A 22,634-nucleotide genomic window follows, 5' to 3' on the forward strand; every position below is an offset into this window, starting at 1 on the left:
ATACTTATATATAAATACATTCATGAATGTTTTTAATGAATGGATTTTATAATAATACAAATAGCAATGTGTAACATTTTACCATATTTAGCACTTTTATTTGTTCCCCACAAAATATTGTTTTTCACTAAATGTTTGGATTTCTAAAATTATTGTGCACTGATTTTTCTAGAATAATTTTTGCTGCCGAATTATCCACTAACCTTGTTTATGATACATTTTTGTCATAGATTATAAATATACATAGGACTATATTTTTTTCATATTTGTTTATTTTATTTTTCTTTATAATGAAGTAGTCTGTATCTAGTAGATTGTGAAAGAATGATTATCAGTTCCACACACAGAGATATATAAATTCTACATTTATTTAAATGAGGGAAAAAAACTTCACTGGTATCGGATCGGTATCGGCCAATACTGAACCCTAGGTATCGGAATCAGTATCGGAAGCGAAAAAGGCGGATCGGAGCATCCCTAAAATAGACTGGTCCAGAATCACTAATTGTGTGTAAATGAAAGAAGAAACTGTGAGTGAATACACTGAAAGGTTTTGTCAGTCAGCTGCAGCATACAGTGGAATAGCTGACACTCCAGAGAAGGTACTGGATCATAAAGGACCACTAGTTCGAGCATGGTTTGATGGCCTTTTATCAGAGTAGAGATCTGCTTTACATTTCTTAGATCTAACATGGTCCACTGGAAGTTTGCAAAGCAACTTGGACAGGTTAGCTACATGGGAAAGAGACTCTGATGTTAAAGCCAGAGTAAAGATTGCAGCAGTATCTTTTCAGGTCAACACAGAGAACCGACAGAAACGTAAAAGTCCTAAGAGGGAGGGCAGTTGCCATTACTGTGGTAAACCTGGACACTGGATGAAAGAGTGTAGGAAAATCAAGAAGACATTAGGAGAAATTAACAGCTTTACTCAGCTCCTACTCAGTCTACTTACTACTTTGAAGCAGCCCCTCCCCACTTCACCGAACTGTTGGAGCAGCTTGCTCAGGTGTTAACCGTTAGGGCTGTGAGTGCTTAATTTCCCCTGTAATCCATCACTGTGACAAAATAATTTTTGTGAAAGGTAGCATACAAGAGAAAGAGATTGACTTTTTGCTTGATACAGGTGCAGAAATTACAGTAATTCCTACAAAATTGGCTAATTGACAGACTGTAAACGTAAGATGCCCTCATGCAGTGTCCGCACTAATGAATCAAGCAAAAGTCACTTCTGTCACCTGGGGAAACTGGTTAACAACTCTCACAGCCCCCAACATTGTTTTACAGCGTGCGTCAGTCACGAACCCATCCTCATGTATGATGTCTGCAATGACTGAAGTTGTGTTAGAGGATGAAGGAGAAATGACTTATGATTGTGTTACGCTTACATACGCACCTACGAGTGAAGTAACAGAAACTCCCATACAGAATGCAGAATTTGAGTTGTTTGTTGCATGATAAAGTCATTCAGAAACAAGCCGTTAGAGCCTAAGTGGCACGGACCACATCAAGTGATGTTGATTACAGCAGCTGCAGTGTTGTGTCAGGGAAGGAAAACCTGGACTCATGTGTCACACTGTAAAGTTGTTCCCCCACCTACAGGGATAGGATAGGACACACGGACCAGTGAGGAGCCCAGGGAAGAATCGAATGCAACAGGCTTCGGTGGCCAAGACTCCCTCATAGGCCTTCCCCATGCACTAGTCCATCCTTACCTCACTGTTCTTTAGGTGTCACAGGAATTAAGAAATAGGGAAAGAAGGAACAACAATAGCAGACTCAGATCGAACAAAGGATACAACCCTAGTGTTTACAGTCTTTTACAACAAATACTGCTCTGTCGTCTTTTGTTTTCTTTCTTACTTTGTGCAGATACCACTTGATGGCTGTCCCGAGACCCATACGCACCGACCTCCTCACCTGCGTATGAAGCCACAACCTCTAAAAGACAACTAGACCCACTGCCGAGCCAACTGTCACGGAAGAAAAACTAATAATTAAATACACAACGCAGAGAATCACATACGGGAACTTCAGTCATCCATCAACATGATCAAGATTGACATTCTTGATCTTTCAGCAAAATTACACCAGATGACTGAAGATAAGTCTTCATGGTTCGGAAACCTGTTAGGTAAACCCTGGCTGTGGATCAAAGAAATAGCAATTCAGCTGTTGTTTTTCCTACTGGAGTACTATCTATGCGTCCACAGTCTCAAGTGTTTCATTCAACAAATGACCCACGCCCATCACGAGGAAATGACAGTTCCAACCAGAAAAGACTATTACCTGTAAGAACTTCACGGACCCTAGCTGCATGTTTGTTTCTGTGTCAACATGCCGTTCGTCACTACAGACAATCAACACAGAGCAAGAGCTATGTGCCTGTAACGATCACAGGTTACAATAATGAACTTTTAAGTGTCTACATTTTTATTTTGTGAGAGTTATTAGAACTCTCAAAGGGGGAACTGTTGTATTACAAATTTATAAAATGTTATATCTAGGTTCCAATGTAATAGTATATAAACTGAAAAACTCAGGTGAAGTACATTGTATTTAGTATTTAAGGTAAATGACATCAGACAAATGATTATCTTAAGCAAAGTGTAGCAAGAGGTTCCTGTCTGTTCCTGTTCTCTTATTGTTAGTCAAATGAACCAGATTACTGAGACCATCACCTTTTGTTTGTAATGGCTCTTGGTGTCTCTGCCTCAGTCTTTGAGTAGTTATGCTAATTTGATTAGGACTGTCAGACTGATTGGATTATTACCTATGCATTTGAATGACACTGTTATGCTGATGAGATCAAGGCTGGGAAAAGGCCGGTGTCGGGCTGATTGCCTGTACTTCATTTGCATGCTATGGGTTAGATTGTCTCCACCTCTACTGAATGTATCCCTCCCCCTTAAAATGTATATAAACTACAATGTATCACTGCCTTAGTCAGACTTTTGATGACTGCAGCGCCATGCAGTGCATTCTCAATAAATAACTCTGCTGAAGATACCCAAGAGTCTCCTGGTCTCTGCTTCGACGAGGAAAAAGTTTCCTACATAGCTGACAAGACAGACTCCAGTAAGAATCCTCAGTGTTGATCAAGCAAGTCTGACATCTAACCCATCTAGAGTGGGATTCATCTTGGAAAAGAACTTTGTAATGGATGAACCGACCGATCTCAGGCCTTCTATGTTCATTTTTACAGACTGATTTATGCTCTGCACCTGGACTAAGTGTATGAAAAGCACTTTATATTTTATTCAGCAGGTAATGCTCAACCTCGGAAAAGGTGAGTTAAAATTCAGTACTGCCAATATTGTGAACTCAGAGTGGAATAAAACCATATAGTTTTGATGCCGTTTGTTGTGATTCTGAGATAAACTGTTTTATGTTAGTTTGTTAAACTAGTTTTTTCATGTTTTATGGGGAAATGTTTTCAGATAAAAAATTCATCTTTTGTTGTGTTTTTAAATTAACATTTGTAGTTGAATTAAAATAAAACAGAAAATTGCATGAATGTTCCTTTATTTGTTAGCTTTTTTCTTAATTTTCTAGTTGAACAAATTGGAAAAATAAAACAACTGATATAGATTTAACTTGGAAATTAGGCTGAAAAAAATGTTTCATTCATCCAATTAAAAAAATGTAGGGTAATGATTCACATCTATATTTTTTAATTTGAGCCAATGAAAAATAAATAACTTGCCCTAAACCATATTTTCTATGTCTATGAGAACTATAAAAAGAAATTTCTTAAATGATAATTTTTGTTTTGATTAAATCTATATTTTTTTGTTTGGATCAAAAATAGAATTTAAATTAATTGACTTTCTTACCAAATATGCCAGGTTTTATAAAATAGTTTTCATAGACATAGAAAATATTGTTTAGGGCAAGTTATTTATTTTTCATTGGCTCAAGTTAAAAAAATATAGATGTGAATCATTACCCTAAATTTTTTTAATTGGATGAATGAAACAATTTTTTCAGTGTAGGAAAACTTCAAAACCCATAATGCACTGGGCATGTTGCCGTCCAAGGCCACTTCCAGTCTGCTCATACTGGATATGCTTGACCAGAGTCAAAAAACCGCCTTGTTTCTTGAGTAGGTAATAGTTTTTAGCAAACTTTTAGTTACAATGGTATCGACTTCCCTGGTCCAAGAATTCAAAGACTAAATGTTTAGTGGGAGTGAGTTTTTGTTTGTTTGTTTCCAGAGCATTGCAGGCAGTGGCTAAAGGATTCGAACCAGAAAAAGAAAAAGCTTTGTGAATTTAGTATATTTTCATGTCAATAAATTGTTTAGAGCATAAGAATTATTATTATTTTTTTTTAATTATGTTTTATTCATGTTATGCTATGTCCTCTGTAGAGGACACCAGGACTAAAATGACATGAATAGACACGAAAAGGCAACAACAATGGGATTTTTTAAAAATCACCAATCAATTTTTAGGTTTCAGGATTTTTTTTAATACTAAACTTTGTATAAGGATGATTTTCAACTATTTTATAAAAGATATAACAAAATGATTTGATATACCATTTTACTTATAGTTGCAATATGGTTATAAAATTTCCATAAACTGGTTTTCCCATTAATCACAATGTTATCTATACACTGTACCTAATTGTACCCATATTAATGTGCTGTTGGGACAGCATGTTGAAAAAAGAAGTGTAATAATGGGAGTAATAATTGGCCAGATTTTCATAATAATATCTAATTTTTCCATAAGAATATTGATGTATAATTTATTTTCCTATTAATTTGTTGTGTCTCCTAACATGCATAATAAACATGCTTTTAGTCCTGGTGTCCTCTACAATGGACATGTATGAAATCAATATCCTGTTTCATAACAGGAAGTCACATTTTGGTTTGAAACCACATAATATTTTCCTGAAATGTTGATGACAAACAATTTGAAAATTTATCAGATTTAAATGATAATTACAAAATATTATCATATTTCCATAAGAATGTACAATTTTTATCACTAAATTAATCTCAGCCATTTTTAAAGACCAAGCAGATGGAGTGGACATAGAGAAACATCCAAACATTTGGTATCTCTGAAAAGCCCTGAATGTGCTCTGTTCAGGACTTCCAAACTTAAAACGGTGACATGTGAGGTCTCAGAGAAATTCACTAAAATATAATGTCCACTACAGAGACAAAAACTCCATAGCTCGGCCTCAGGAGGCATGTATGTATGTACACTTTCACTACATTTAAATTTATAAATGTTTATACACATTGCAAAATTTTAGAAAATTTAACATTTTGTCCATTATAATATGACGTACATTATAATATGACATACAATTATATTTTTATAGACTAATGTGTCATGTCAGTCAGACTAAAATGAATGAACATGACATGACAAACACTACATTAAAACGAGGGGGAGCTCTCCTCTGCTATGAAACAGATGGATCGAAATTAATTTAATGTATGCAACTGGCTCATTTGAGCGTGTGATCTGTAATGTGGAAAAAGAGTGACGCCCATATTAGCCTTAGATAGCCCTTTGTTCATAAATAATCTATATTCATATTTATCTAACAGAGATAAATGAACACAAAGCAGACATAAAAGGAAGGGAAATAAAGCGCACCTACATTACAGCGAGTCGCATCTTATTTGGAAAAAACAAACATCAATTAAATTCTTCCTGTTGCTCTCTGAGCAAATGGCATATAACCGTAACCGAGATGTGTCTGGACGAAACTGCCGATGGCATATCAGAGCTGATGCAACATTTTACTGCCTGTTCATGCTGTGTTTGGACATTGTTTACAACCTCTTCGAGTACGCTGATGACATATGCCTCCTTCTGAACCCTGCAATACAGGGATGAATACGACCAATTATGCTACATCAAACAAATGATGGCAATAATATACTACACAAAAACATAATATAAACATTGTTAGTGCTGCAGTCAAAATAATGATTTTGCCCTTTCGTTTTCCTCTGTCTGCAAAAAGACACTAAAATTAATTCACAGCTAAATTATTTTTTTGGCTCATCACGACATGCCCAATTTTCACAATTTTACACTGTTCCTTCACAATGCAAACATGGAATAACAGCAGCTCCCGAAGGCAGCTCAGAGATCAGCCACGTTACAACATTCTGACAGCCAAAGGGATGCAATGTTACTAAGGTAAAACACGATTTATTAATAGCTTTCACAAAGACGGGAGACATGAGAGGTTAAACTGCTTCCAAAGGCAAATGTAATTATTTGCACCGAATAGTAATTGTGTTGTTTACAAGAACATACAAATATGCAAGAATATTTTAAGATGTCTCAGAAATTCCATGAGAATTCCATGATTATTTATTTTGCCAGATATTCTGAAGAACATTTTCACGGTTTTTGTCCATACAATGAAAGTCAAAACAACATTAGACTCCGTTGAATTTCATTGCAAAATCTTCTTTTGTGTTTCACAGAATAAAGAAAGCCAAACAGCATTTATTTGAAATAGAAATATTTTATGATTTTGTAAATATATTTACTGCTTTTGATCAATTTAATGCATTATTGCTGAATAAAACTTTTTAAAAATTAAATGGTAGTACATAAATACAGATATACATTTAGTATATATACATGTATGTATGAATATATGTATGTGTGTATATGCATATATTTAAATATATAAATACAGTGCTGTGAAAAGATTTTTGCCCCCTTCCTGTTTTTTTTTATTTTTTTGCATATTTGTCACACTTAAAAGATTCAGATCATCAAACAAATTTTAATATTACACAAAGATAATGCAAGTAAATACAAAATGCAGTTTTTAAATGATGATTTCTTTTATTAAGGGGAAAAAGCTGTCCAAACCTGCCTGGCCCTACGTGAAAAATTAATTGCCCCCTCCTGTTAAATCATGAAAGAACTGCAAATAACCACATTATTTTAGAAAGCCGAGTTAAATTTCACTAGCCACACCCAGGCCTGATTACTGCCAGACCTGTTGAATCAAGAAATCACTTAAATAGAACCTGTCTGACAAAGTGAAGCATGCTTAAATAGCAACACATTATGCCGCGATCTAAAGAAATTCAAGAACAGGTGAGAATCAAAACAGTTGACATGTATCAGTCTGGAAAGGGTTATAAAGTCATTTCTAAGGCTTTAGGACTCCAGCGAACCATGGTCAGAGCCATTATCCACAAATTGAGAAAACTTGGAACAATGGTGAACCTTCCCAGGAGTTGCCGGCCAACTAAAATTACTCCAAGAGCACAACGACGACTCATCCAGGAGGTCATAAAAGAAACTAGAACAACATCTAAAGAACTGCAGGGCTCACTTGCCTCAATTAAGGTATATATATATGTATACACACACACACTTAAAAACATGCACATATTTACACATCAATGTTTATACTTAATAAATGTTTATACATGATCCAAAATACAAAATGTAAAAAAAAATAAAAAATTTACTAGTCAAACAGGATTCAAATGACAAGAGGGTGAGTAGAATAGGAGGTAATAAGACAGAATATAAATTTTTGAATGAACTGTCTCCCTTTAAGAAAGAATGTATTATTTTGTTCATGAGAAAAACTAATTTATCTGATGGCACAAACAAGTTTATTGGCAGGAGAAGTTTACTGGCGACGTTTTCAATAGCATATAAGGCCACACGTGAAGTATATTTATCTCAATATTTAGTGAACACTTTACCCTTTACATGAGGACTGCGGAGGGACCAGAAAAGGGGGGTGGGGTGTGAAGCCTTCAATAGCTATTAATGATAGTGACATTTAATAGAAAGGGAACAAATGGCGTGTTTATGCTCGCCTCTCCTTCAGAGGGGGGAGATAAGTAATGAACAAAAGCCAAAAAAATTATTTTTATAGCTCTTTGGAGTGTCTGCACACAATCTGCAGTTGTTTCACACCAATAAAGCACCTGCTTTACAGCAAATTAATTTCTGTAGGTGAGAAGCGCGTGCCAGTTGTCTCTTTTTCTCTCTCACAGCCTGCGGGAAAATTCATGTATGGGGGAAGAACGAGAACTGAATCAGCGGGCTTGAATTTGCCTGAGTGTTTCTGGGTGAGAGAGAGGCACCGGTTGAAATAAGAGGCAAAAGGTGGACAATTTTGAAAAAAAAAAACACTTGAGCTAAAAATTAAAGCCATGTCATCGTATACTCACCCTCATGTCATTCCAGCAACATTTGTTGGTATTTCACTGTAACATTTTTCTAAAAACATTCCACGAAATCAGAACGAACATCTTGCTCTTGGGCTGTAAATGTGCTCACAATAAAAGCCCTTCGGCAAACATCAGATGCTACGCATCCACTGCTGCGGTGCTGACGTGCCGTTTTGGAGGCTTTATCACTTTCCAAAGGTTTGACTTGGTGCCATCAGCAGCAATGTAGTCAATGTGACTCGCACAGGGAGTGGGTCGTTAGGTGTATGCGAGAGCGGGCATGCATGTGCCTCATTATCATGTTTTTGTAGGAGGAAATGATGCATAGTCAGCAGAGCATCACATTCTAGAACTGCCGCTCACCAGATGACATTGGAGGCTGACTGGTGAATGTCAAGGGTATAGGTGACTTGAAAAAAAACAGCAGTCAAAAAGCCAAAAAAAAAGGCAAAAAGTCTGTAACACACTGTCGGTACATTCATTCAGCAAACATGCACTAAATTGTTAAAAAGTGACAGCTAAGACATATATATTGTTACAAAAGATTTTTATTTAAAAAAAATTTTTGTTCTTTTGATCTTTCTATTTATCAAAGAATCCTAGTGTCCGGTTTCCACAAAAATATTAAGCAGTTTTCAACATTTATGATTTTGCATCACAGGAATAAATTATATTTTTTTGTTTTGTTGTATTATATGTTTTTTTTTACTGTATTTTGTACTGAATTTACTGTAATAAATAAATGCATCCTTGTTGAGCACAAGTGACTTATTTATTTAAAAAAAAACGTACTGTGCCCAGACTTTTGAACGGTAGTATATGTTAGTATATGCTTGCTTTCCTTCATTAGCAAGAAAAAAAAGGAACTGTTTGTTTGCATAAATTGGTCATTTTATCTGAATTAAATCAAAGTGCAGGGAGGTTTAATAACTTGACACATTTTTGCAAACAATAACCTCCAAGTATTCCAGTAATTAAGGATGAGATCTCCACAACAGTCAAGAGAAACTTTGCGCTGTTCCTCTTTACAAAACAGCTCTAGTTCTGCAGTATTTTTAGGGTGTCTGGTGTGAATCGCTCTCTTGAGGTCATACCACAGCATCTCAATTGGGTTGAGGTCAGCAAGCAGTTACAACAAACCCTTGAGCTGAGGAAAAAAAAAACTGATACTAGCAGTCACAAATTCGCCATTTTTTTCTCCATCCTGCACTGTGAATGTATACAATGCACAGCATGTTTAATAAATACATAAAAATACATAATTGCTTGAATGTTATTTAAGCAGACAGTGTCAATTGTCATAAATAAGTTGAAGGTCAGATCAAAATGAATGACCAATTTATGCAGAAATCCTGGTAAATTTACATACGATTTAATGTAATTGCATGACTGTACAGGGGGGGGGGGGGAGGGGGGGGGGGGAACAGAGGTTAATATCTTACCATTTTTCAGAGGCGGTATTTTGTCAAGGTAACTACATGTTTAAGTAAACATGTAAATTTTTATAGAATTGTGCTAAATTAACACATTAAATGAACTATGAAAATAACACTGAAAAAAAGATTAACTCTTTACTTGCATTGAATATTTGACAAAAAAAAAGATACTTTACGAAAAAAAATGACAGTCCTTGTTGTGACCTAGAAGCACAACTGATGAAAGCATGTTCTAGTTTAATTCTGAGCTCGATAACTACAACCACATGAGCAAAAAGAATAAAATTTGCATTGACCTACAAAATATTTTTTTATGAATTTGTCTTCTCTTGATTGAGCCAACTCAATAAATGATAATAATAATAAAAAAAATCCAGCTGGTGAATTGCTAATGAGAAAATAAACACTCTAAGCTAAGGGACAGAATATAAAAAAATTAGACATGCTACATTAGCGTGCATATCAGAATAAAGGGAGCGAGGGAGTGGGGGAAAAAGCAAATGAATTCACTCCCTTGGAAAGAGACTGTTACCGCTAACAAGTTTCAATCATGAAGGCGAATGAAAAGTCCTTACTGTGAATTCATGAGAAATTGTGTATGTAATTCTACGATTGAACCACTTATGGTGCTCTAACACCTCCAAGCTGAGCAGCAGGGGTGGACCAATCTATTAAAAAAAAAATCCAGCACAAGCATGATACAGTGTGTTTTGCCTGTGGAAGTTGATTTATCCGGTGTGCCAGTGCTGAATAAACATGGCTATGGGCTGAATAAGAGAGTTGCTGAAAGATTAATAACAGAGAGAAAAAGTAAAAACAAGTAAAAAGGGCATAAGACTATGACTGATAGCCGTTCATCACCTCTTCTCCTCACAGACGCGACCTGCACAGCGATGGAATATTCAATGTGCAGGGGTGCCTTAAGATAACCAAAGGCCCCTGGGCTATAGCATTACAGTAGGCCCCCCAACCCCCAAAAACGTTTTTTTTAAGCTTCCAAACAATAATTGGTCAAATTTCGTTTTTTTGTCTTGTTAATATGCCAGTTAACATTCACAACACTGTTCTGCGTAAAATATGAATATGCAAATTCACTCTTTGCCACAAGGTGGCGCTTGTGGAACAGCAGAATTATATAGCCGTTACATAAAGTAAACATTACCTTATTACGGGCATTATACGGGGATAATATGAAAGGAAAATGCCATCAAAACTTTCCTGGCTGAAATGTGAGTTTACAGGATTTAAACACCATCAATCACACAAAATATTAATTATTCATCATCAGTAGAGCAAAACACATTGCATGCTGACATAAATGTGCGTTATTTGGTGATTGCTAACTGCGTTTTTATTTTGAAACCTGACGTGCTCACTTTTAATTAGTTAAATCACGGCATATAAAGTTTAATAATCACATTTAAGCAAAAGGACAATTCCTATTTTTCCATCCCCGGATTTAAAATGGAGACTTTGAGACCCGGATTTAAAATTGACACTATTTATGGGACACAGATGACACAAAGATTACACTGAACTCTCACTGTATAACGTTACAGAACGTTGTCCGGTCCAGTTCCTTTCACACAGCAGTGATGTTGACATAAAGATACTCTTGTGCTGCGGTTATTTACTAGCGAATGCATTGTACATTCCGCTTACAGTATATTGATGGAACACGTGGAACATACCATCTATACAAACTGTGTGGGGGGAACCTAAACTGAGCCATTCACTATATAGTCTACTACAACCAGGGCATCGATAAAAATGAGTGTGTGAGTTTGTTTACAGAACGCTGTTGTCACTGCTGCAAATTCCCATATAAATAATTATTCAAAAAATATAATTTCCCTGCAGCCCATGGGCCCCCTTTCCAGTGTAGGCCCCTGGGCTTCAGCCCCTTGAAGCCCGTGCATTAATGCGCCCCTGTCAATGTGTGAAAACTAAAGACACCTAGGATTGATTCTGCTGTGCACTTTTCTGTCAGCTTTATGTGGCTTTTCCAGCATTGAACAGTAGTAAAAGTTTATAATACCTGGAGAAGGATATCCATTAACATTCCCACTCAGCTCAACCGCAGGTGCTCAACTGATGGAGACATACAAACAGTCCATGTAATGCTTTTAAAGGGATAGTACACCCAAAATGGAAAACGCTGTCATCATTTGCTCACTCTCAAGTCGTTCCAAACCGGTATGAGTTTCTTTGCTCTGTTGAGCACAAAATATATTTTGAAGAATATTGGTAACCAAACAGTTGATGGTAGCCGTTGACTTCCATTTAATTTTTTTATGATACTATGGAAGTCAATGGCTACCGTCAACTGTTTGGTTACCATCATTCTTCAAAATATCTTCTTATGCAACTAAAATCATAAAGGTGGAAGGTGAGTAAATAATGACAGAAACTTCATTTTTGGGTGAACTATTTCTCAAAAAAAAAAAGAACCATCGCTGCTAAAGCACTACTGTAATGTCATAAAAAAAATTAAATCGACAAATAAATCATAAATATCTAATTCTGTCACAATAAACTATACATTTTGAATAAAAGAGATGGTTTTTGGATTCAGATGGTGTAGGCAGATGTTTGTTTGTTTTCTTTGATTTTTACCTGGTGGATGATGAAACATGCAAAAAATCCCATAAACTTACACAGAAAGAGAGACCTAACCAGTTAAAGTGTTTTCCCCACCACCATTTTCATTTCTCTCTCAGGCTGCTGACACCAAAAACAGCACATGAAAGTCTCTGTACAAAGCATATGAATATTTAATGCGGTAAACACTGTTGCTCTAGAGCCGAGTTTTATAACCCAGGGTTATAATGGTGCAAACACATTTTTCAAAATTGCAAGTGTGAAAAATTGCATCAAAGTTTAAAAGCGACCTTGGCCCAGGGTTGAAAAAGACATAACCCAGGGTTAAATGCAGTGTGAAAAGCCCTATAGAGAATTGGGAACTGGCTCAGTTGACTTGGGCCAATAAGAAACCAGCTAGACCCACATAGCAATGAATACTAAATACTAAAATACACTCCAAAATCCTTAGCAACTGTATAGCATTGCAATACACCATATTTGAACATGTAATGGTCTAAAGTCCCAAATGCTGGGTTGTGCCTCCGGAACATTTCAGTCTGTGTGATTTAATGAGGGAGAAATCATCTTCCTACATCAGACTACTCACGCTCATGACAGGTCGCCCAAAGGTCATTAAAGGCCATGGCAAATGCAGACGCAAAATCTGATAATTGGCGAGGCGGGAGTGCTTGTGTCAAATATATCCGCTCAATACAAGGGATTTATACATGAAAAATCATTCTAATATGCTGATTTGCTGCTCAAAAAACATTTATTATAATTATCAACATTGAAAACAGTTGTCTATCAATGTTGAAAACAGCTGTGTAGAAATTCCTGTTATTTTCTATCCATTAGACCAGTGATCCTCAAATCTGGCTCGCGAGATCCACTTTCCTGCAGAGTTTAGCTCCAACCATAATCAAACAAACCTACCTGTGATTTTCATATGATTCTGAAGACATTGATCAGCAAACTCAGGTGTGTTTGATTAGGATTAGAGCTAAACTCTGCAGGAAAGTGGATCTCGCGAGCCAGATTTGAGGATCACTGCATTAGACCAATAATGCAGACCTATCAAAATTAAAAATATAAATATATATTTATAAAAAAAAACACTAAATAAATCTGAACATTACAGACACTGATTCACTATGTGATATTTGTATTAGAAACATAATTAATTTTTCCGCCTACTAAAGTGCTCCATTACTACCTCTGAACTCTCTGTCGCATAACTAATGTTGTACACAAGCCAAACCTCCTTCAGAAAATCAGCCGTTCTGAAAGGCAGCTCACTAAGGGGCTTTTGGATGTTTTCAGACACTCCGTGTAATTACTCGCCTCCTGGCACAAGCTGCGAAAAAAAGAAATAAATGAAAGCAGTCGGACTTTAATGCTCTGTATATAAATATCATTCATTTGGTTGTCGCTCAGTCTGCTTTTTGCCTTTGCAAACCGGGTAATGATTGCTCTTGTTTGCTAGCTGTTATATTTTTTAGTGTGTGTGGTATAGAAAAAAGCGGCCGTCTTTAATGTGTGGCATGTCAGACTGATCTTCAGCTGTCTTCCAATTTACACAAACCTACAAACCTGTGCGCATGCCACTTTGAAAATATAAAATATCACCTGAAGCCATCCTGCATTTTTTTCAAAAATAACTTCATAGCACTACTACACACACAGGTGCGTAAAACTTTCCTAGATTTCTAATATTTACAGAGGAAAATGATAATGCAAGTAAAAAAAAAAACACTACAAATAAACTCACTGATTTTTGATGCCGTTTATTTGCATGCACTGTCTCCATTCCTTTCATTAAAGGAATTATGCAAATAAGGTAGTTGCGATCTGGTGAACTTTACTGGGCCTGAACAGCATCACTCCACCACTGTGATCCAGACTCTTGAATCTTTAAAATGCTAAAAATGCACTTGTCTACACAGCTTGGGTGAATATATGGTGAGTTATAAAACCTTTCTCCATCATTCAATGAACTGCTGCTGCCAAGATCAATAGAAATCATACACAATATGTCTAGTAAAAGAATTTTACAGGCAGTAAAATAGACGGTTTTTGCACAGGCGGTAATAGTGCAACAACAACAGCACCAGAGTGATCCTATGATCCTAAGTCACTCAGAAAGGATGCATGAACACAATAATAATTTCACCGCATTTAACACCTGGTTAACTTGATTGTGGGTGGTTAGTGACTAAAGGCTCTTTAGGGGACCAGGCGGTTCTAGTTGCGAAATCACAACATTTGGTGCCGATCCGGGCCAGTTGTCTTTGTGGTGGTATGAAATCATAACTAGATTTGGTGACAGCGTGATATTGTAGTAAACAGGCCCCCAAAATGCTGTTCTCATGTAAATGAACAGCCAAAATTCATAAAAAGTTTTCTATTTAGTTGAAAACGGTATTGTGTAAATGCCCTAAGTTTGAGAATGTGTGCAAACATCCTACTGGGTTGAACTGAACATGCAGTTTCTATACTTCCTTCAGTGAGTGCGTCTCAATCAATGCCAGCGAACTAAAAGCAGGAGAATGAGTTGCGATGAGCTGTTGGAAACCCGCCTTAAATTCGCCCTAATTCTGTCAGCATCTACTCTCCCGTGTCACCGACTGAGTGACATCCTCCAAAGCGGCAGCTAGAACAGGGTGACGTCTCAGCCTGGTGGTTGTCTAAAGGATGTGGAAGCGCGCGAGATGGAGGCCGCTGATTACGATTCCTCCTCGGCTTCCTTCGTGTTGACATTTCACCACAGAGCACCGTCCTTCTCCCCTCCAATTACTCCATCCCTTCCTGCTTCTGGACAGGGTGTGACCTTTCAATCTCCTCTAAATATCTTATTATATGGTGTCTCTGCTTTTTTTAGGCCTGGCAGGACCTGCAATACAATTACAAGACATTCACGCTTTGTTTGCTCTCTAATGAAGCGATCAGGAGTCGGACCGGCAGCCAGCACCTTAGGGCCTGCCACCATGTCACACTGAGGGAGTGGCTGCCAGGACTAGAGGCGAGTGGCTGTTAAAGTCTGGACACTAGAGGAAGAATGGACCGCACCGAGAGAAGGAGATAATGTAGAATGAGAAAAGTAACGGTCAAAGACTTGATTTATAGTCCAGTACAACTGACCTTAAAACAAACAAAAAATTATAATTCAAAGCATAAAAAAAAAACATGTGAAAAAAAGACTGTGAAGATACATTAATTTTTTATTTATTTATTTTAATATTTAGTCATTTCTTATGTATATATATATATATATATTTTATTTATTTATTTATTCTGTCATTAAGCAATAAATGTTGTTAATTAATCCCAAATGAATAGTTCATTGACAATCTGCTTTGATCAGATTTTTACTTTCTTGTAGTAATTCGGCATTATGCCACAAACATTGTTGATATATCTCAAAATGCACTGAAACTATGCAGAAAAGCCCTTAAAAAAATGATGTTTAAATATGTTGTTTAAATAAACAATGATTGATTCAGAGAACAAGATGGATGATGGCTGATATTTGATTAACCAGATCACCCAGACATGTGTTATTTACTTTTTTATTATTAGTTTTATTTGGACTTTTTTATTTGTATGTGTGTTTGTGTGTCATTCACCGCTTCTTGGAAAACAATCCGATTTCATTCCACTCAGTCAATACCGAGACGGCTGTGTTTCCAGATGTCAATGCAGAACTCAAGACACCTTAGATCAAGCGCTCTGGTTAAAGACATCATCCTTCCACATCAGCTCGAGTCTTGCAGCTCAACACACTCTACAGGTGCAAGCAGCTCAAAATACTTACACAACAAAAGTACTTGCACAGCATGAACTCATAAAGCACAAGTCAGAAAGACATTCATCATTTATGAAACCATATTAAATATTAAACAAGAGAAATGGCTCATGTCAATCATTTGCTTGAAACACTGCAGACATACTTATTGGATTTTACTTCCCTGGTCAGGTCTCGCATTTGGTGACCCATACATGTCAATTCCATATCCTGTTCCCTACCGGAGCATGTCCAAATGGTAAAAACCTACATTGCATACACTGAACCTTCCAGCAGGAATCTGAGGTTTGTATGGATCAACTGACCCTGGTAACCTATTGGCTTTCAGAAAATGTCAGCATGAAGGATTAATTTGTAAGGTGACACCAAGCAATGTTAATTTTTCTCCTTCAACGTAACACAATACAGAACACAGACACTTAAAATATCAATAAATAAAAAAAAGAGTATCAGTGTAATCAATCACAAGTAAACTAATATAGCTTATTGACGGCATGACAAAACTGTTGTAACTTACTGATCTAAGATATTTTAAAAAGCATAAATTAACTGCTGACTGTGAATATTTTAGTCAAAAATGTGAATATTTAATCCTTTATTTGAATCATTTTATGAATATTCACTGAATATTTTGAATATATATTTTTTTATTTAATTTTACACACAAGTTTTTCAACAAGTCACTCATTTTTTGTGTGTGTGTGTGTAAAACTTTTTCCAGTAAAAAAAGGGATTTTTTAAATATCTTAAAAGGCATCAAATAACTGCTGACCGTGAATATTTTACTTAAAAGTCTGATTGTTTAAAAATATTTTATTTTAATAATTTTATTAATATTATTCACCAAATGTTTTAAATCTATTTTCTCTATTATATTCATTTTATGCCATAAATTACATTCTCACTAAAATTCAAATTCAAAATTCTGCAGCTTTGTTTACTCAAATTTAAATTCTCAAATTTAAATGTCTTTACTAAATCCATATCTATTGGACACACTAAAGTGTATTGTACACCTTTCAAAAGTCTGATGTCAGGTCAGTAATATTTTTGTTGCTGTTAAAGAAATTACTACTTTTATTTATCTAGGACACATTCAATTGATGAAAATGGACAATAAATTAATTTATAATGCTACAAAACATACATATATATACTAGTGCTGTGTAACGATTACAATTTGTAATCGCGATTAATTGCATGATTTTCTGCGATTAATCGCATTGTAATGAACAAAATTCGCGAATGAATTCAAAAGTAGTGTATTGTGCACTTTTTTCATTTAAAAGTACTGCTATATGAACAAAAGTGCAATAACATTTGGTTTGCAAACACTTTAAACAAATAAAGTGCTTTTTTACAGCAGTATTCCTTTTACATAGTAGCAGTTAAAATATTTCTTGTAAATCTCAACTTATAACATTATTGTAATCAAATTAAATATAAAACCAAAGCTATTTGCCACTGCCAGGGCATTCAAGTTTTTATAGAAAATATTTTATAGTTTGTTACAGAAAAACAAGTTATGCTCCGAGTCCAGAGCCTCGATCATAGCATTATAACAGGTACCTTCCAAGTAGAGACCTGCACAATCGCGAGACCCAACGCAACAGAGTGCGGCACGGGACAACACTTTATGGGCGAGTGCGGGTGTGGGCGGGTAGAGACTCGTGTGCGAGATGCGGGAGAATAAATGTGTACCCACACAAGGCAATCTTAATCTTAGGGCGTGGTTCGTTTAGCCGGCCCTGGATCGGTTGGAAGAGGTGGGCCAGAGCGCGGTTCACTTGGGCTCGGGCGCAGTACGCATGTAGTGCCAGAGCGCTGAACTTCTGATAAGTTCATAATTGCGTGAACCTTTTTTGTGCAGCAAAAGTGATAGATCTGTAAAGCAATATATTGTGAGAGGGCCGTGTGTTACCGCGTCCCAAACGACTCAAAATAATAAACCACAAAGTTAACAAAACAATGCACTCCACTGTGCTGAGCGAGAGCGTTGCTCTGCTGCCTTCACGTGCTATCGGAAACTTCCTGTTTCCCACTTACGAAGTCGTAAGCATTTCATGTGAGCGCTGCTGCAGTCTTAGGCCCACCCCAAATGCTCTCATTGAGATGCGTGATGACGCTCATCCCAAGCCAGTACTGATCAACATCCCACCCCTCCTGTGGCCCACGGTTTGTCTGTATATGTAGTCAGAGCCAGTGAGCAACGGACTTTCATAATAATAAAAAAACTGCGTTAACGCGCGATAAAATAATTGTCTGCGTTAATCAATTAATGCGTTAACTTGCCCAGCCCTAATATACAGTGGGTACGGAAAGTATTCAGACCCCCTTAAATTTTTCACTCTTTGTTATATTGCAGCCATTTGCTAAAATCATTTAAGTTAATTTTTTTTCCTCATTAATGTACACACAGCACACCATATTGACAGAAAAACACAGAATTGTTGACATTTTTGCAGATTTATTAAAAAAGAAAAACTGAAATATCACATGGTCCTAAGTATTCAGACCCTTTGCTGTGACACTCATATATTTAACTCAGGTCCTGTCCATTTCTTCTGATCATCCTTGAGATGGTTCCACACCTTCATTTGAGTCCAGCTGTGTGTGATTTACTGTATATATATATGTATATATTTAATGCTGTTATTTTGAACTTTCTATTCATCAAAGAATCCTAAAAAAGTATAATGTTTACCAAAAATATGAAATGGCAGAACTGTTTCACAGTCTGTACACACACACACACACACAATTACTTTTCAAACAAAGTCATTTGTTTTCTTTGTGTAAAAACTTTTCAAGTAGAAAAAAAACACTTAGCGCACCTTTAACAAGAAAAAGCTTTGCTTAAAGTTTTGGCCAACAAAAACGATTACTCCTGTAAGGAAATGTAGTCCATTTTATGTGTGGGGCACAACTATGTAAAATGTAAGGTTGGCTGAGCTGATGCTTGCAGAGAAATGTGAGAGTAGAGTCCAAGGCTGCAAGGCAAAACATCAGACATGAAAGTGCAGCATCTATTTAATTTAATGGTCACTGCTGGAGGGTCTGATGTAAGGTACAGAGGGATGAAGTGAATCCTGAATGAACAAAGGAAGTAGGAAAGAGCAATCCCTTAAGACTCACAGGGACCGGCCTGCTGTGTCCTTGGACAAGGCTCAGGACGGGTAACACATTACAAGCCATTTAATTAGACCTCGGGTGATGGATGTGACTGTTCACAGGAAATCAACGTATGAAACATAGATCCAGCCACTTGAATACGCTGCTCTACAACACATGACACATGCAATACAACCCGGGCTATTCCGGCGGGATTTGCTTGACATATCGACGTGTATGTGGAAGAAGTCTGGAAGGGATCGGATGACTGTCTGCGGCTCTCACATTTCCTGTTACTAAAAGCAAGCATGCGAATAAAGGCGCTTGGAAGTCGCTGAAAATGTGCGAGATGTCACACAAGCAGCAGGTGTAATTTGTGCTAATGATATTCCTAAATAATCTACGCTAATTACCAAGGTCAGCCAAAATTATTCTCTCCATATGTCTGCTGTCTGGAAAAATCTCCCTCTGAGAAAAAAAAAAAATGCATGGGCATGTATGTATGTGTGTGTGTGTGTGTGTCTGTGTTGTAGGGGACAAGGTAAAAACATGACTGACTGCCTTTGTCACATTATTTGAGGAAGGGAATGAGCCATGCATTAGTGAAGCTACTCCAACTCTGTGGCTGCCCAATGGATTTTGTGTTGATCGTGTGAAAATTACTTTTGAAGGATTGTTTTTCTCTTCACACCTGCAGCCTGTTCCATAGTCTTTTATGCAGACGAGGATGAACAGGTGTGCTACTGCTGCTTTAGGTATAAAAGAGGTGTAGTTAATTCAAATCGTCTGTCAATGTACCAAAAAGCACAAACACTTTCATGAAAACTCTTCTATGGAAATCCAATCTGATGACGAGAAATGCAGAACATGAATAATAAGGACAGTTTAAATCAGGACATGCCTTGTATTTTCTCAGTTTGAACCACTTTTCAAGAAAGAATAATTGTGTTTATTGATTTATGGCTAGGTGTATCAAGTATTAGCAGACAGACTAAATCACATAATCGCACACTAAAATGCTTAGAAATCCCTTTACTGTTAAAAACTGGCCTCCTCTTTCTTTTCTGCCAGCTGTTTGTAGCTTTTTTTTTTTTTTTTTTTAAATAATAAGATTAAGCATGTTTATTAATCTCTTTCGGCTAGTGTGTGAATGTAAAACAGCCCTCACTTTCTTTGACACTAGCAGCTAATAATCATTTTTTATTCCTCTACCTGAGCCTGAGAATGTACAATGCTCTTCAAAATGTACATTATGTCTATACAAGATCATTTCAAGTCATTATCACCTTTATAATGGAGATGGAGATGCTTTATGGTGTTGCAGGTATGCGGTGCTGCGACACAATTGTCTGAAGTGTTAATTGAGTTAGCGGTGCATGAAGTTGTTTTGTACTCACAGATCTGCTGCATCGGCAAATTCCACGGCTTCATAGTTCATGCATAATACATTTTGCAAATGTTTACATATGCTGCTTGTATACTGGTCACTTTTAAAGTAAATATTTGATGCCTTATTCACATAGATTATTCATACAGTAGCTTCTCAATCATTGGCTGACAAGACTAAGAGTGATATAAATCATGAAGCCAGAGAAATTAAATCTATACATGATTAGTTTCATTTCCAATCAGGGTCCAACATTAACTTGCAGCACCAGCCAACAGTGGGTAAATTAAGAAAATTCTGTGTTTATATGACCATTTTTTGTATAATATAGTATAATATAATAGAATAGAATAGAAACCATTTTGCAGTTCCTAATGAAGTTACAATTTTATTTACCTGTCAATTGGCGTTTGGTGAATGTTAATTTTGAACCCTGTTCCCAAAATATAGGCGTTCCACCCAAGGAAAATATGAGACAGAATTAATGTTACTAATTTAGAGTTGAATCAATGTATATAACACAAATAATATACTACATGTTTTCCAGAACTGTGAAGCACAAATGCATAATCTAATCAAAGGCAGACATGATCTATGTGTGTATTTTCATTGTTCCATGTACCAGTTCTAAAACTACATTATAGAAACTTTGCAAATTAATTGAACTATATTAAACAGCTTTTTTAAATCTCTCCAGGTGTTTAATGAAGATGTTGTTTAAAACAGTCCAACATGGTTATCTGCTCTTTTTTAATGTTCAGAGCAGCTGACCCTATTTATCTTCATTTAGCTCATTAGGCCAGTCTCCAGAGCATTATTGTCAAAAATATGAAGATGTTAAAGCAAACACAACCTGCCTTGTGCACAAGGCCAGTTTCTGTTTGCAAGCAAAGCACAGTTGGATTTTTTATTGTACATCATCGCAGACATTAAAAACCCACGGTTCCACCTCCAAGCCTCGGTGTAATTAAACATTTTAAATGCAACCCAAATTGCATTTCTTCCTGCCTTCAGTTCAGGGGTCACTTGTACCATTACTAGCTCTTTATGAACATTATCTTGCAGCCCTCACTAATTAGAGTGTTCTGCCTTATCTGCACATTAAAAAGACTGCATTGCAGTGCACCATCGTTTAGTAATTCAAACACTCAGCTCAGAGATTATCAGAGAAGCCTTCAACGGCTTATTAATGTGGCCAAACAAGCCTCTTTAATAAAGCGGTTTAATCCCTACTAAAGAGCAAAGTGGTACTCACGGTCACTGCAGAGGGGACCTCCGTATGTCGTCATGGTGCAGTCACAGGTAAACCCCTCCCACTGCTGCAGACACACTCCCTGATTGGAGCAGGAGTCCTCTGTGCAGGTTGTGCCAGGGCCGGCTGAAACCAATTATAATCACTATAAATCACACAGACTATCATCATGTCCACATTGAAAAGTGTCTAAGCTCAGAATCTCACAACGGTCACTAGTTGTGAGCAACAGCAAAATGGACAAACAACTTCGCAGTCAACTTTGTCAACACAAATCCACTGGATCAAAAACAGACCTACAAGTATAAGTATCATAGTATATATTAGGGATGCATAATGGACTACTTGCATAACCACTTCCGTGTTCTACTTTGTACAGTTAAGGAGTTTCCGGTCAGCGTTTAACGCACCTACATGCAGACAGTTTTTCATGAGAATGCGGATTATTACTATGTTTTAGGGCTGGCAATTTTTTTTTAAACAATTAATCATATTCTCTGCATTAACATTAATTATATTATGCATTAACATTCAATCTGCTGAATTGTTCCTAAATATATTTCCCTTCCAAATGTGCATTCTGAATAATACATAAATATATTTCCCTGCTAACCCGCCGAGGTCCAGCGCCTGTCTTCTCATTAACAGTATTTTTCTCTTACGGATCATATTTCATACCAGTTGAATTTACGGTTTTAAATGGATTTGGCTGATAAGCACCCTTACGTTTTACTATAGTAAAAGTGTAGTAACCAAGTTTTTTTGCAGATTACCATTTGTATAACCTCAATTTTACAACAAATACCATGGTTAAACTATGGGGGGGGGGGGGGCCCACGTCGATTTTTAAAGAAAAACATGGGCTATTT

General features: G+C 36.6%; 1 protein-coding gene across 1 annotated transcript in view; it reads right to left on the reverse strand.

Annotated features, from left to right (window-relative positions):
* LOC107557024 (neurexin-2-like) overlaps positions 1-22,634 on the reverse strand; it is a gene marked incomplete at its 3' end in the record, with an annotated part of 379,214 nt that overhangs the window by 161,367 nt on the left and 195,213 nt on the right. Inside the window, exon 18 of the mRNA XM_016240325.1 lies at positions 21,769-21,891. Within this exon, the coding sequence (XP_016095811.1) occupies positions 21,769-21,891 (123 nt within the window). The remainder of the gene's footprint in view (positions 1-21,768; positions 21,892-22,634) is intronic.

Source organism: Sinocyclocheilus grahami, unplaced genomic scaffold, assembly GCF_001515645.1.
Source record: "Sinocyclocheilus grahami isolate Dianchi unplaced genomic scaffold, SAMN03320097.WGS_v1.1 scaffold588.1, whole genome shotgun sequence".
NCBI lineage: Eukaryota > Metazoa > Chordata > Actinopteri > Cypriniformes > Cyprinidae > Sinocyclocheilus > Sinocyclocheilus grahami.